At 34.9% G+C, this 16,621-nt stretch overlaps 1 protein-coding gene across 1 annotated transcript; it reads left to right on the top strand.

The window, feature by feature from the left end:
* The first annotated feature begins 14,606 nt into the window (after positions 1-14,606).
* Positions 14,607-16,108, top strand: LOC136210681 (protein STAY-GREEN, chloroplastic-like). Its single transcript, XM_066002055.1, has 4 exons — positions 14,607-15,021; positions 15,121-15,294; positions 15,405-15,572; positions 15,661-16,108. Exons 1-4 carry the CDS (start codon positions 14,908-14,910, stop codon positions 15,991-15,993), a joined length of 789 nt encoding a protein of 262 aa, XP_065858127.1. The 5' UTR covers positions 14,607-14,907; the 3' UTR covers positions 15,994-16,108.
* The last annotated feature ends 513 nt before the right edge of the window (positions 16,109-16,621 follow it).

Genomic DNA, 16,621 nt, shown 5'->3' with positions numbered 1-16,621 from the left:
CGGAAAGACAATGACAGAATCAACCTGTCTTCTTATAGCTCTGGGGGAATGTTTCGGATCTGCCAATCACAGTTCGCGCACTCATTCCGTTATACAAAGATTAAATATAATTCTGAGAAAATTAATTTAATAGTTGTATACGGCTAGAAACAATAAGAACCTAATGGGTCACACATAAGACTTGGAATCCAAAAGAGAAACAAATGTTAATTAATTGACGGAAGCCCAACTGAGTCCACTAAGGCCCAGTAGTATAGGGGGGGCGAATTTAGTGTATTAAATACACAAAAGAATTGATTTAATTCAAACAATTATAATTAGATTATGATTATGAATTAAATTAATTATAGGATAAATAAGTTAGGAGGTTTAATGAGATTAAATTGCTTCTATTATTATCCTATCAATAAGTTATTATTATCTTTATATTTAATATAATTATAGATAATAAAATAAGAATTTTATTCCGAATTAAATTCTTATTCAGTAATCTAACTCTATCTAACTAGGGTTTAGATGGAAGAGGATACATATACCCCCTTAACTGTGAATTTCGGCTAACCTTAGTCTCTCCCACAGACTGAGAATTTCGACCCCTACAGTAGAGGACGGAATTCCACCGATTGCTTCTGAATCAATTGATTTCATCTCTTTCTTTTTCTCCTTGATCTTGTGTTGATTAATTAGAGGCAATCTATCTTGATTGCTATTACTTGGTTGAGTTCTAATCGTTTACTTATATGTTTTGTTATGATCATGAATGTAGAAAAGACATACAAAAGGAGAGATTCATTTTGCTTCTCCTACATCAGGTCAGTTCACGATTTCGCGGATTCCCGGAGATTGAACCATCGGATCGTCGTGATTTTTGTACAGGAGCTTCTAGACATATTCTTCCACGTTTCCACCGTTGGGATTGTCGTTGGGAGGTCTGGAATGTCTGTTCGGGTAGGGGCAGATTGGTAGACAGTTTCCATCTCTTTTGAAGTTGTGGGCACTTTGTTTGCAACGGTAGATTGATCGTCATAAAGGTATTTATGTTCAATCCCTCCTTATATGAAATAAAGATTAACGGATCTTGGGAAAAGGAAATAGGTAAAAATTTTATATTTCCGCTGCCAAACGTTTTCCTATTTTCCTTCAGTTAGGAGCTACTGGTTTGAGGAAGAAGTAAGGTGGCGTTGGGAAAAGCTCCCCCGGGACCTCCCTGATCGGCTTAGACGACAATTAGCCTCCCTAGCTGTCTATCCGTCAAGCTCATTCGATGACCAGTGGTACTGGCATAAGTCCTTAAGTGGGCGGTATACGGTCTCAACCGGTTATGAAATACTAGTTCTGGAGGTTCAGATTAATGCAAATAGGGATAAATGGGCGTTATTCTGGCAACTCGAAATTCCGAAAAAAATCAAATGCTTCATGTGGATCCTTATACATGGTGGGCTCATGTGTAACGCCAATCGAAGACGAAGACATATGGCGTTGAATTCGAATTGCCTGTTCTGTCAGGAGGAGGAAACGGAACTGCATATCCTCCGCGACTGTGATATCGCTCGAGATTATTGGAGCAATTTTCACCATTTACTCAACCGATCCGCCTTTTTCTCAACGGACCTCCGACACTAGCTCAGCCAGAATTTACAGGATGTAGGATCTATTTGGGTTTTACAGTGGCGAGTGCTCTTCTCTTTCAGTATCTGGTGGCTATGGAAATGGTGAAACAATTTTATGTTCAAAAGGATCGAAAAGCCTAATACTAGAGCCTCTATTATTCACGGAGCTTGTGAGGAGTTCAAGCGTGCTCGGACGATTATTAGTAACGGGCAGGATGACAAACAAAGATGTGTTTGGGTTCGATGGCAGATGTCGGGGGTTAATCAAATCAAAATCAACACAGATGGAGCATGTAAAGGCAATCCGGGACATGAATCTACAAGAGGTTTGATTTGTGACTGGATGGGTCGTTGGCTAGGAGGCTTTGGAGCTAACATAGGCTATTGTACCGTCACCCTTGCTGAAATTTGGGGTTTGTATCCCGGGCTGTATCTCACCTGGAATAAAGGGTTCAGAAATATCATTGTGGAATCAGATTCGAAGATAGCCCTCCATCTCCTCGAGAGTACACCTGAACTCCATCACCCATATGCGTGGCTCCTTATCCAATGCCAGGAGATTTGAGATAGAGAGTGGTCCGTCAATTTTGTTCACACCTTTAGAGAAGGCAACCGTGCTGCTGACTGGCTGGCGAACTTCGCAGGTTCTTGTCCCTTGGGACATCATGAGTTTGATGTACCTCCTGTAGGCCTCCAGGACATCCTTACTGACGATAGCAGAGGAGTGATGTCTAGCAGAACTTCGTAGTTTTAGTTTTTCTTTTTCCCCTGGCCTCGTGCCTTCTTTGTTTACCCCCCAAAAAAAAATTGATTATGGGTTTAGGTTTGATTAGCCTTTTGGATCAATATGCATGCAACTTGTGTTATACATAGTTTATGGGGAGATTACAGTAATTGTCCGAGTGTTTGAAATTATGTATCTGCACATAATTAAATATGTATCTCCAAAACCATAATTAATCAGTAATTAGAACTCCAATTAAGTTGCATATTATTTTATGGAAGATAACTGACATTAAAAAATAAAGGGTAATAATTAACTACAAAATTACAACTAAGTCATATCACTAAACTTAATTTTTAATATGTCATTATTTTTATATATTATGATTTTACACCATAGTTTAAAAATTATAGACTTCAATTCATAAATCATAAACCCTACAAAATATATTCTAGACTTCTAATTTATAAATTCTAATCCTTAAAATATATTAAAAGTACTGATTTTACTAGGTTGACATAATCTCAAATTATCACTTGACATAGTTGTAAATAGTTTTTAAAAGATGAATTTCTGTGTAATTTTCCCAAAAATAAATGTTGTATCAGTATTGGTAAAAAAATAAAAAATAAGAAATTGTACGACTAGATTGATCTGGTGTATATACGTATATGTTTTTAATTTGTATTTGATAAATGATAATATGATAAAAATGTACGGTAAAGATAATACTATTCATAACTAAAAAGAAACCTCAATTAATCATAGTCAACTTACTAATATTAAATCTCAATTATACTACAGTAAAATCTCTATAAATTAATAATGTTGGGACCATGAAATTTTATTAGTTTATAAAGATATTAATTAATTAATAATGATACACTGGATTGGAGTTTTTTGCTTGCAGTCTTAGATGCTTTCGGTTTTTCATTGCAATTTAGAGACTGGATCCTTAATATCCTTTCTTCTTCTCGAGTCTCGATTCTTGTTGGGGGCCATTCTCGGGGCTATTTTAATTGCTCATGTGGGGTTCGTCAAGGAGATCCTCTATCTCCTATTTTATTTGGTCTTGCTGAGGATTTCTTTAGTCGTTGGATCACTAAATTAGAAGCAAGTGATGAGTTTGATAACATGTTGTTTGCCCGTGGGGTTTGTTTTCCTTCACATCTATTATATGTTGATGATATATTGCTTTTTGGCAAAGCTACCGTCCGGAATATGCGCACTATTAAAAAACTTTTTGAGTTTTACGGTCTTCTTTCAGGGCAGATTGTTAATTGGGGAAAGTCAGCTGTGTATTTTGGGAAGCATACTTCAACCCAACGTGCTGCTTTTTTGGCGAATTTAATTGGCATTCGGCTGCAGGGGTTGCCTTTCTCTTATCTTGGCGTCCCACTTTTTATCGGAGCTCCTAGGCGTTGCCATTTACAACCTCTTGCGGATAGGTTCCTGGCTAATTTTAGTAAATGAAAAGGAACTTCTCTTTCATTTGCGGGTCGGTTAACTTTGATCAAGTCAGCGTTGACAGGGGCTTTTGTTCATTCCTTCATTATTTACAAGTGGCCAATGGCGCTTTTGAAAAGGATGAATAATTGTATTAGGAATTTTCTGTGGACTGGCTGTATTGACACAAGAAAACTTGTTACTGTTCCGTGGAAAGTCTGTTGTAGTCCAATTGAGAATGGCGGTCTTTTGCTTCGATTTAATAAGGCTCTTCTTGGCAAGATGGCATGCGAATTACTTAATGGGAGCTCTTTAGTTTCAATTCTTTTAAAACGGCGTTTTTTTACGCGTTCTGGGCTCCCGAAAGCTGTAATTTCTAATTCTTCGATTTGGCCATCAATCCGAGAGGTCTACTATATTCTTAGGGATCAATCTCATTGGTGGATAGGTAATAATTCAAAGCTGAATTTCTGGAGTGAATTGTGGATTAAGCCCTCGGTGGGTGAACAATTAAATCTGCCCCATAATATCCAACGTACTCGATTTAATAGCGTTGAGGAATTTCTTGATGGAGATTCATGGATAAATCTGCAGCAGCTTCCACAGGTTTTACAACAACATATTATGGAGATTAGGCGTGGCGGTGATGATGAGGATTTCTGTGTCTGGACATATTCTTCTTCAGGTATTTTTACTGTCAAGGATTTCTATTTTTCATTAGGTAATAATGCAGCAAAGGTTCAATGGTGCAAGTTTATCTGGTCTGAAGTCATTCCTCCTTCTCGTTCGATCGTTTGCTGGAGGGCTTTATTAGGTTATATGCCCACGCATGACCAATTGCAGAAGCGTGGCATACCTATTGTTTCCCGTTGTATGTTATGCAAAGCGGCATCGGAATCAATTGAACATATTCTGGTTCATTGTCCTTTTTCTCAGATTGCTTGGAGAGCGTTGGGCTCTCTTTTTGGTAAACATATCATATTGACGGATTCTCTAGTTACTCTTATCTTGAATTGTTTAAATCATAGCTTCAGTTCTCAAGTGGGTTTGTTATGGTCAGTTGGAGTTGTTAGTTTGATTTGGATTTTGTGGTACACTAGAAATAAAGCGATATTTGAGAATGAAACACCATCAATTCATCTTGTGCTTCATAGGCTTTGGACTATGATTCGTGAAGGCGGTATTGGCAATAAAGGTCATATGAAAAACAATGTTGATGAGCTTCGTGTTCTTAGGCAGTTACACATTCCCTTTAGACCCCCTCGAGCTCCTAATATAGGGAGTGTTACTTGGGTTCGTCCTCCACCGGGATGGCTCAAAGTTAACACAAATGGTTCTGCAAATATTAATACAGGAATGGGGGGAGCAGGGGGGGTGTTTCGCACTACTCGAGGATTTGCTCGGGGTTGTTTCGCGTTTCGAGTGGATACCCCTTCTGCGCATATTTCTGAATTGAAAGCCGTTATTTTTGCTATTCAGATTGCTTGGGAAAAAGGATGGCACAAATTATGGGTGGAATGTGATTCTGTTTATGTGGTAAATTTGCTTAGGAAGCGCTCTTTAGTTGTTCCATGGGCGTTGCGACAAGATTGGATTACTTGTCTCCGGCATTGTTCTTCTATGGATCTAAATGTTACTCATATTTTTCGCGAAGGAAATAGAACGGCTGATGCATTGGCTAAATTTGGCGTCACAACAGATCATATTGTTTGGTGGAATTCTGCACCAGCTTTTTGCAATAGATTTATTTCTGATGATATGTATTGTTTAGAACAATTTCGTTTCTCTTAAATTTTCTCCTGTATTTTTTCCTCATTTTAATAAAATTCGGGTCTGGGTTTTTGTTTGGTTTTGTGAAGATGTCAACCTAGTTGGGATCTTTGCTTTCCGATCTTAGCCTGTAACCCAACCTTTACTTAAAAAAAAATTAATTAATAATTATTAATTTATAAAGTATCATGCAAAATTCAATTGAGGATTAAGCTGAGTATATGATTCAGTACTTTTGGAATCAGTCACAAGAAAGGAAACAACTGTAGAATCAATCACTTTGTACAATTTTTTTTTGTTACAATTTCATAATGGTACACCATACCTTTTGAATGCATTGAGAATATTTAGAGATGAAATTCAACTAGATTTAAATTTCAAGAAAAACAAAGTAATATAGAGTCATATTTTGCTAAATTATCCTAAATATACACTTGGTATATGTATTTAAGAAATTATTAATTTATAGAGATAATAAAACAACGTATTTATAAAGGGTTGTTCAAAAAAAATTATTATCTTATTAATTAATTTATTAAAATTGATCATTTTTTGAACTGGCTTAAGTCGAGATTAAAAGAAATTATTATTTTAAAGAGATTATTAATTTATCAAGTATTAATTTAGGAAGGTTTTACTGTATTTATTACATTAAAAATAAAATTATTCTTGAATAATTTTTTTTGATTGTTTGTTTTGAAAGCACTACTCTTGACTAATAATTTCATAAAACTTAAATAACCTATTAAACGAATGGATAAAGGGAAGTGATATGGTTGAAGAATTGATTTGCAATAGTTTATGGAGAAATTTAATAAGTTTTGATGTAGTAGTGTTGTAATTTCTTTCAAATTTTGAAGTTGCGGATTTCGATGCTCTCGGATGAACCCTATTTTAATTGGAAACGGCCAAGAATAAAATTCACCCGCTTTGCTAATGTGCTATGCCGGTTTTCAACCAAATTTGGCATTTAAAACGCAATTTACTGTTTTTTTTACTTATTTTGCAATTTTTCTTTTTAATCTTTTTGTTTTCTGCTTAGACTTCGGATTTAGGGTTTTACTTTTGCTATTTAAATACCAAATTAGGCTACAATAGTAAGCAGGGCCGTCTTAAACATTTACGGGGCCCTGTACTGAATAAAAAAATTGGACCTTATTTATTAGAAAAAAATAATACGTTCACACATAACAATAATGTTTCTACAAAATAAAACACAAAAATACTTTAACTTTATTTTTTGACATAATAAATATAACAAAAATAATTTAATTAGATATTGTATAATAATAATAATAATAAAAATGGACCATTTAAAACTCTTAAACCGTTAGACTCTAAATATTTTCTTTTTTTTTTGGTAGGAAAGGAAAAAAAAACAAACAAACAAAACAACTCAACCCAGGATCAGCCTAGGAAAACTGACCCCCACCACATCCTCCAAGATCAAAGAAGAAATGAAGCCCGGTGGAGAAGAAAAGGTAGAAAGACCCAACAAACCAGAGTGCCCTTCCATTGTAAGATGGTCCGCGACGCGGTTCTGCTCCCTATAAATATGAACAAACTTAATAGACTCAAAGGAGGACCCAATCCTTTTAATGCCTTTAATAATATTCAAGCTATTCCGGCAAACAGACTTGCCCTCAGAAATCATTTTAACCGCTTCTTGGTTATCTGACTCAACCAGAAGCTTCTTCACCCCTAGATCCTTAGCCAGCTTCAGGCCAGAGAGAATCCCCCAAAGCTCTGCAGAAAAGGAAGAACCAATACCCAAATTCTGAGAGAAGCCAGAAACCCACCTGCCTCCATCGTCTCTAAGGACCCCTCCTGCAGCAATTCTCCCGTCTCTCAGACAAGAACCATCAGTGTTGAGCTTAACCACACCTTCACTCGGCCTACACCAGCCTAAAAGATTGACCTCCTTCCTCTGAACCACCCTAGCTAAGGGGTCCTCACCAAAACTCTCAACCCAGGTACTAATCTTCTTAGAAAAGAAATCAAGGACATTTGGCATAGAAACCACTCCTCCTCCAAAGATCTCCTCGTTCCGCCACCTCCAAATCTGATGGCACACCGCCACAAAAAGAAGAACACCTTGATTCCTAGGCAGAAGAATCCCATTAATACCATCAAAAAACCAATTATTTTCAGAATGGGTTAAAAAGGAAGGAAGCACATCCCTAGGGAGAATTCTTCTCCAAACCTCTAAACTTTTCTCACAATCCCTGAGAGCATGGCACAACGTCTCCTCAAACCCTCTGCATCTGCCACAGGCTCCAGAATCCACCAGGTGCCTCCTTTTTCTATCCGAGTTAGTAAGCAACCTATTCCTAGCCCCAAGCCACAGGAAGCTCCTAATACGGTATGGTACTTTCAAGCCCCAAATCGTCTTCCACACCCCTGGGGAAGAAGAATCCAAACCCTGATAGAATGCCTGAAAAGCAGATTTACACGAATAGGCCCCATTGTTTGTTAGCGCCCAATAGTAACTATCTTGATCCTCAATTTGATTACTAATGTGAACCCCTCTAATAGAAAGGAGCGATTCCAGACTGAGGTATGAATCAAATTTATCCCAAATCCACTCACCCTCAGAATCCACAACATCAGCAATCCTCCAGTCCTGAACGGCCAACGGAGGAAAGGAAGTACAATCCTCCAGTCCTGAATAAGTAACATTCACTTAATTTTGAACATAATAAATTATAAGGGATAAGGTATAAAAATACCCCTAATATTGACAGTTAAGAGCAATAATACCCCTAACGTTAAAAATGGTACAATTAAGGACCCAAGGTTAATGATAGAAATAGACTGGTGTGGGAAGAGAAGCGACAGCCTCCTGCTATTTCTTATAACAATGCATCGATGTTCTTGAATAATTGGCAGCTTGCCCAGACGGTGATCGCAGTGCCTGGTGAAAAAGCGGTCAACTCGAAGTGATTGTGCCCGGCACAAGATAGCTTGAAACTCAATGTTGATACTGCACTATTCCAGGATACAAGTAATGTTGGTTTTGGCTTTGTGTTAAGGAATCATGAGGGGTGTTTCATAGCTGCTGGTAATGGTGTGATTAATAACTGTCAAGACCCGTTATTGGCAGAAGGAATGAGTTGTCGTGAAGCCCTTAGTTGGTTGAAGATGGAAGGTGTTCCGAATGTTCATCTGGAAATGGATTCTCAGCTCTTGGTTCTTGCAATTTCTGGAACTACAGAACTAGTTTCCCCTTTTGGCATTATTGTTGATGATTGTAAAGCTTTGATTAACGAGCTAAATATTTTATCTGTTTCTTTCATTAGGAGGTCAGCGAATAAGGTTGCTCATATACTTGCAAGAGCGTCTAATTTTGTGTCTGATCATGGGTTATAGAAACATAATCCCCCAGTTCATTTGTAATGACTTAAGTGCTGATATTGAATAATAAACTTTCTTTTGATTTCAAAAAAAAAAAGGACCCAAGATTAATAACTTGATCCAATTTTACCCTCTCTAACATATTTTATTTACAGAGTTAATTAAATGTCATTTATACCCCTATCCTCTTCATAAAACTCAAATCTAAATATGTCCAAAACTCTTTAAAGTGAATAATCAATTACAATATTGTGCTACAAATGTATTATTACACATGGAAGTATGTGAAGGTCCTGGTTCAATCTCAAGAACAAGAAACAAAACATGGTCAAGACTCCATATTACGGTAGCAGAAACACAACTTTATCAATGTATATTTAATTTAAGGGTAATTAATTTATTAGTCTCTATATTTTGACAAAACACACTATTTAGTCCCTGTATTTTCAAAAAACACACGGTAAAATCCCTAACGTTTTTTTCGGTGAACCGTTTAGTCTCTAACGTTTTTCTCGGTGAACTGTTTAGTCCATGCCGTTAGACTTTCATGAAGATTCTGTTAGTCAATTTGGATTTACGTTCTTCTTTTCCTTTATTTTCTTCTTAATCGTTCAAATTCGTAAGCATTAGGTCTGTCACGTCCGTGACTAAATTTTTAGAATTTATCTTTTGATATTAGTATATATTATAATTATTGGGTGTGTGATTTTATTTGGTGTTATGGGAATGCCGATTGAGGTCGTATAGGATCGGGTGTGACAAGGTCTGTTCTTTTTCTTGTTCTCCATACAAATATCTTCTTCTTCTAAATTGGATTTCCTCTTCTGAAGTTTGAAGGTAAATAGTAAAAGGTAATTTAGTCATTTCCGAAGTCATAAACAGTAAAAAATCTAACAAACAGAAGGAAGGACTAAACAGTTTACTGAGAAAAAGGTTAGGGACCTTACCATGTGTTTTTAAAAATACAGGAACTAAACAGTGTGTTTTGTCAAAATATAGGGACTAATAAATTAATTACCCTTAATTTAATCTTCTGGATAAAAAAAACAAGAGTATCTAGCAGAATGAAATTTTTCAGAAAAAAAACAGAGTATGTAGCAGAAATACATATTGCAGTGAAGTCATATTACTAAGGCAGCAATGGATGTTTACTCTAACCTTTCCTAATTTTTTTTTCATTTATCCACTATAAACACAACTTTAATAAAATCAATGGCATAAAATTGAGCTTTTTGTAATTGATTATTCATTGTGTATTGTACCTCTATATATGGATGTCAACTTTTCCAACGAAATCGAAGTGAGCTATGTGAAAAAGAAAGAATCGAAGTGAAGTGAAAAAGAGTTTCCTGGATTCTTAGGTTGTGAGATTAAGAAATTAAAAAAAAAAGTGCTTTTGATATTTAGAATTGAGTTCTTTTTTCCAAAAAGAAGAAAGGTTTCCAGAAGGATGGAGAGGATGAGGTCGTAATGGTATTTAGTTAATTTTAGTCAGATGTAATTTTTGTGAATTGATATAGAAACTAACGGAAATATAAACGGTGTAGATAAAATCTGTTAGAGAGGATAAAATTGGACTAAATTATCAATCTTGATCTTTAATTAAAAGTTAGGGGTATTATTGCTCTTGATTATCAACATTAAGAGTATTTTTGTATCTTATCCCAAATAATAATAAAAAAATTAGTTAAATATTGTATAATAAAAAAATTAGGCCCCTTAAATTTGGGGGCCTGTGCTGTAGAACTCTTTGCACACCATTCTCCTACTCCCTTGGTAGTAAGGTTTTGATAATCAATAGAAAAATTTCGATTTTTCCAAAGTTATTTGAATTTTGAAGATTATTGATAGGCATTCGTATGCGAATCAACTATTAGACCTCATTTGTTTGTTAGAAAATATAGGGTAAGAGAAAATATTATGTTGGAAAATAAAATATTTTTCGTTGTTTATGTACTTTAGAAAAAAGTGATAGGTGATTATTATTTTCAAAAGGATAAGAAAGAATGGAGTATGATTCTAAAAAAAAAATTAGGAAAATGTTTTATTCTTTTTAAAGGTAAAACATTTTCCTCACTTTTATTATAAAAATTTCTATTGATTAAGGTGTATTAAGTGGCAAGAAACGTGTTGTGAGAATATCTAAGTCAAAATTTAAAGTTGAGACCCAAAATAGTGAAAATATAGAGGAAAGTGATTTGGAAGAATAGTAGTCCGTTTTTTCCACACTCCAAATAATTAGGAGGTGTGCATATCGTTTTTGGTAAGAAACACATCAAATTATTTCTTATTTTCTCCAACTAACAACAAAACCCAACATCTCACTTGTTCATCTATGTATTTCCTTCTATATTTTTAAGGATTAATTCACTTATGAGTGTATCACCATATTTTTTATTCGGGTCGGGTTATTTGGATAAAATCCGGACCATGAATAATCTAAAAACTTTTTTTTATAATTTATATTTTCTGTATTGGAAATTATTTACTTCTTATTTAAATTATGTAAAATAAATAAGTGAAAAAGTGAAATACCTTCTAGGATTTATTATGGATCTTCCGCTTAAATAGAGGGCTTGAAAACTATTTCAAAGCTTAACTAAACAACCAAACAATTAAATTAGATGCAAAAGTTAAATGTCAATGATAGATTTTAGAAATCTTCACTTTTATTTACTCAATTTAATTAGATTTAGTTCTTCTTCACATTAATCAATATCGAGTTAAACTTTAACGCTTTATCAACGTTTTTTTGTAAGTACTTTTGATTTCAAACTCAATTAAAAATTCCAACATTTGTTCAATTTCAATATTTAACGTCTTTGTGTTTTCAGTTAATCAATTTTATTTATTGCGAGTTTAATTTCAAACTTAGTTCTTTTTATCATTTCAACTCTCACAATCTTCAGATTCGAAGTCAAGCAGCACAATTTAATTTAAACCTTTCGTGAAAGGACTCATCATTTACCAAAATCCAAATTTACTTTAGTCCTTTGATGAAAAGACTCATCTTTTTGCCAAAATCTAAATTTACTTTTCAGTCATTGGTGAAACGATTCATGGTTTACCAATCTAAAATTTATCTTTCAAACCCTTGTCTAAACAACTCATCTTTTACGAAATAGTTAATTTAATATTCATACATTTGGAATTTCGATACAAAAGTTTCTTGCAGGCTCACAAACATATTTTTGGATTTTGTGAGCTCCTTTGGATTTGTATGGCCTTAGATAAGAATATCATGAGTCAAGGTTACTTCTGGCTGATAATACAAACATATTATGTTGATATGGTGAAGAGATGCCACAAATATTAGATTCATGCGAACTTGAGTCATCTCCCCTATCGGAACTGCATAACTTGACATCACCTTGGTCATTATCGGTATGTGGGATATTATTGGTGAAATTCATCTAACAACATCAAATGGTCACCGATTCATTTTCACATTAGCTGATTACTTCTCAAAGGGGTAGAAGCAAAATCTTTAGCTAATATCGATGCCAAAAAGATCGCCAAGTTTCTAGAGAGTAATATTTTTGCTTGACATTGGGGTTCCCCATTTCATGATTTCAGACAATAGAGTCCAATTCCAAGGTGCAACTAAAAAATTATTAGCACGACACAAGATTTAACACCACAACTCATCTCGTATAGGCCATAAGCCAACATCGTTGCAGAGGCCGCCAACAAGTCTATAAAGAATATTTTGCAAAAAATGAAAGAAACATATTGAGATTGGGCAAAAACGTCATCCTTTGCATTCTAGGGCTACAGAACAAGTGCCATAACGCCTAGTGGCGAATACAGGATTATTTGGTTGGGGGTCGATTTTACACGTATGTGTAAAAAAACTTTTTTTTTTGCTAAATCGAACTTGTTCAAATTTTTTTTCATATATATACGTGTTATAATCTGAGTGATCAAGAACTATCTTTTAAGTACCAATATAAAACTTTTTAAAATTAAGTTATTGTGTTTAAGATTCTTAATATGTAATTTTTTTTTATGTCTAATAGAAAAAATGGATTTAGGGGTTGCCTAATAAGCCAAAAGAATTTAGAAATTTGGATTTAAGAAGGCACACTAGTCCAACAGATTTATAAATTTAGATTAAAAGAGACCTAACAGGTCAAAAAAAAATTTAGAATTTTGATTTAGAAATAATCTAACAAAAAAAACTTAGAATTTGGAAATATCATATCTTCATCTATAGTATTCTCCTTTTTTCTCCACTTTCTTTCCTTTGTCATCTTGGGTGAAATCTCTACGAGCTTTGTCTTTTTCTGTCTCAACATAATTAGCGAGAAGCTTACTAGCATTATGACAAACAAAGCTCTATCCCACAACCATTAAGTCTCAAAGATTGGAGATGGATCTATGTAACCGTTTCTAACTTAGAGGTTAACAAGTGGTTCTTTTAGCTAAGGCATTAATAGCACCTGCCAAATTTAAACATTTGACAAAGCAAGCCACTTGTTGAAATTTTGTTAGATAATCACGGAGCAGCTCCGTGTTTCGCTGCTGAACATCATAAAGTTTTTTGCTTACTCTTCGCGCTTCATCGTTCTTACAAATCGTGCTACAAATTATATTTCAAGTATCGACATTAATCAACATATCCTGGGGCTAACTCCTTGTACCATTTTGGGCTACTTCTAGAAATATTTTGGCAAATATCTTGCACATCATGAAATCATCATGAGTATGCGAGATCATCATGCTCATAAAAGTCACACAATGCTCATTAAGGTCTTCTATACCAGATTATCAAGGTAGACGATGAGTTTTCCAACGTAGTGGTATTGGTGTATCAATGATCCACTGTGGAAGGGGATTGTAGGAGGGAATCTAGTACTCCACAATTCCATTGAGCACACGCTCAGCAAAAGTTGGAATTTGTTTTTCCAAAATTCCTTTGTCGAAGCTTTAACGAGTTGTCACAAGGATAAGCAGTCTTAGGAACCTTCTTATCCTTCCTTCTTCGAGCATCATGTTGGTGATGCCGAGTGTCACTAGTGACACTTTGAACATGGCATTTAGACTTATCTTTTGCCCCCTTCTTTGTGCGTTCAAAGTAAATAGTCTTGTCTTTAGTTAAGTAAATCCATAATTGTTGGTTCTCATGCTGAAATTGCAACCCAATCTCAAACATTTGGGTTTTAATTTCTTGCAATTTCTCCAACGTAACTATTAGCACTACATTGGGGTCTATAGTTGCATTTCAAGCTTTATCGGTTTTTATCTAAACTAATATCCTTAGATCAAAATTACCTCTAAAATCTCCGAGTCAAGGGTTTAAGCTTCTCTAACCTTCCATAACCTTCCATGTCGTGTAGGGTTACTTGGGTAGAAGAAATTGAGAGGAAAAGGTGACATAATTTGATAATATTGTAATTACTATTATTAGCAAATTTCTTTAATTTATTTATTTATTTATTACACTTATGGGAAAAACCCCCCAGGGTTTCTTAATTTATCAAACCATCTAAAATAAGAGATAGAGAAGACTGATTTTTTCTTCATATATAATAATATGGTAATTACTATTATTAGTGCATTTGTTAATTTATGAAAGCATCTAAGCAAGAAATAGGAATGACTTCACTATCTATATTTTTTTATTAACATAAAGACAAAGATGCGCATGAGAAGTCTTTCTATGCAAGTGTTAGTTGGAGTACAAAAGCGAACTACGTGTCAAACTATTCAAAGTTGCAAGAAACTTGAAGCATCTTCCAACCGCCATTCGTATTCTTTCTTCTTTGCTTTCTTTGCTCCATTCTTTTGGGTACAATCTTCACCAACGTTTTACACTTCTAATCAAAGCAATACTTCAATATTAAAGCTATCAATACCCTTTTACCCTAATTAAATTAATCTTAGATTCTTTCTTTTAATTTCTCCAATCTCCAACCAAAGTCAGATTCTTTCTTCTTCATCACTGTTCTTTAGCTTATGCCCAAAAAACTTGGAAGATACGAGGAAAAGGAAGTGTAAGAGATGTGTAGTATGGCTGTTGTTCCTCTTCTTCCTTCAAAGCCAAGACCCTCTGTGTTTGAGCAGAATAACACTCTTTTTCCAAAGTCTAAGAAGATGAAATTTTCTACTGGTCCTGTAAGTTTTTGTTTTCTTGTGGGTGTTTTGATATTTGGTTAAAGGTGGAAGCTTTTTGGGTTTTTTTGATTGATTTGGGGGTTTTGATTGTTTGATCAGATGGCTAGGTTATTTGGGCCATCAATTTTTGAGGCTTCAAAGCTCAAGGTGTTATTTGTAGGTGTTGATGAGAAGAAGCATCCTGGGAAGCTTCCAAGAACTTATACACTAACTCATAGTGATATTACTGCTAGACTCACTTTAGCTATCTCACAAACAATTCATAATTCTCAGGTATTAAATCATACCTTTTTCTATTCTTTCTGCTCAATTTTTGGATCTTAAATTGAAAACAGAGGATTTTGGAATTGGGGATAATTGGAAATTATGAATATTGATTACAGTTGCAGGGATGGTCAAACAAAGTATACAGAGATGAAGTTGTAGCAGAATGGAAGAAAGTGAAGGGGAAGATGTCACTCCATGTTCATTGTCATATAAGTGGAGGCCATTTTTTATTGGATTTATGTGCTAGGTTAAGATACTTCATCTTCTCCAAAGAACTTCCATTGGTAAATTAAATCTTTCACTTTCTCACATCATTTCTTGATTGGCCTTCTAAAGAAACTAACGTTTTCATATTTTTTGGGGGAAAAAAAGGTATTGAAAGCGTTTTTCTATGGAGATGGGAATTTGTTCAACAACTATCCAGAATTAGAGGAAGCATTAGTATGGGTGTATTTTCACTCAAATGTTGCAGAATTCAACAAGGTTGAATGTTGGGGGCCATTGAAGGACCCAGTGAGGCCATCTTCGGGGACCCATGAAAGCGAGCAGCAGGAAATTGCGGCAAGTAATTGGGACTTGCCTGAGCCGTGTGAAGAGAACTGCGAGTGTTGTTTTCCGCCAATCAGCCTAATCACTTGGTCAGAAAAGCCTCAAAATGGTCAAAAGACGCAACAGGGTTTTCGAGAATCACCTCAAGAATTCTGAAAGTCGTGCATTTTAATTGCTCTCGTCGTCGTGTATATAATTTGTAAATTGTTGATTTCTTATATGATGGGGAATTTCTCAAATACCTTAAGTTTGGGATTTGAGTTATAATTAATTAGTGATGGCACCCATGATATTATAATATTGTTTTTTTTTAATTTTCTTTCCCCCAAGAAGATGGGAAATCCCTAAAAAGGTTTTAATCTTCAACAAAATGGAAAGATTTGATTTCAAACTACTTACAAAATTTCGAACTTTTTTTTTTTAAGAACCGCAGATTTATTCTTTTTTTTGAAAGAGGTTAAAGGCCATAAAATTCAATTAATGCTTGCACCGTGAAGCACCGAACTCCTAATGAAAGTAGGCCTTGAGGTTAGAAAGAAAAGCTAATGTGAAATGGAGTCGCTTTTGTAATACTATTCGCTTGTCTATAAATAAAATGGGAATTATAAATAAAATGGGAACTAATTTTATCAATATCATTATTAGAAAATCACAATCATGAATGATCAATCCAAATTCACTATAGTTCATGGATCGAGACTGTAGCACTCGGAGGACGACTTGAGAATTTGGTTCAAGGAGGACACGAGTGAGATTATTTTGCTAAACCTAGGGCAGCGCCTCC

The sequence above is a fragment of the Euphorbia lathyris genome, chromosome 1, assembly GCF_963576675.1.
Source record: "Euphorbia lathyris chromosome 1, ddEupLath1.1, whole genome shotgun sequence".
NCBI classification, from domain to species: domain Eukaryota; kingdom Viridiplantae; phylum Streptophyta; class Magnoliopsida; order Malpighiales; family Euphorbiaceae; genus Euphorbia; species Euphorbia lathyris.
This window is presented reverse-complemented; position numbering and strand designations above follow the sequence as displayed.

What these genes read in the sequence shown, in the direction of transcription:
- LOC136210681 (XM_066002055.1), top strand. Translation starts at nt 14,908, where the DNA reads ATGTGTAGTATGGCTGTTGTTCCTCTTCTTCCTTCAAAGCCAAGACCC. An exon ending in TGAAATTTTCTACTGGTCCT is followed by an intron (nt 15,022 to 15,120) that starts GTAAGTTTTTGT and finishes TTGTTTGATCAG; the next exon opens with ATGGCTAGGTTATTTGGGCC. An exon ending in TCTCCAAAGAACTTCCATTG is followed by an intron (nt 15,573 to 15,660) that starts GTAAATTAAATC and finishes GGGGAAAAAAAG; the next exon opens with GTATTGAAAGCGTTTTTCTA.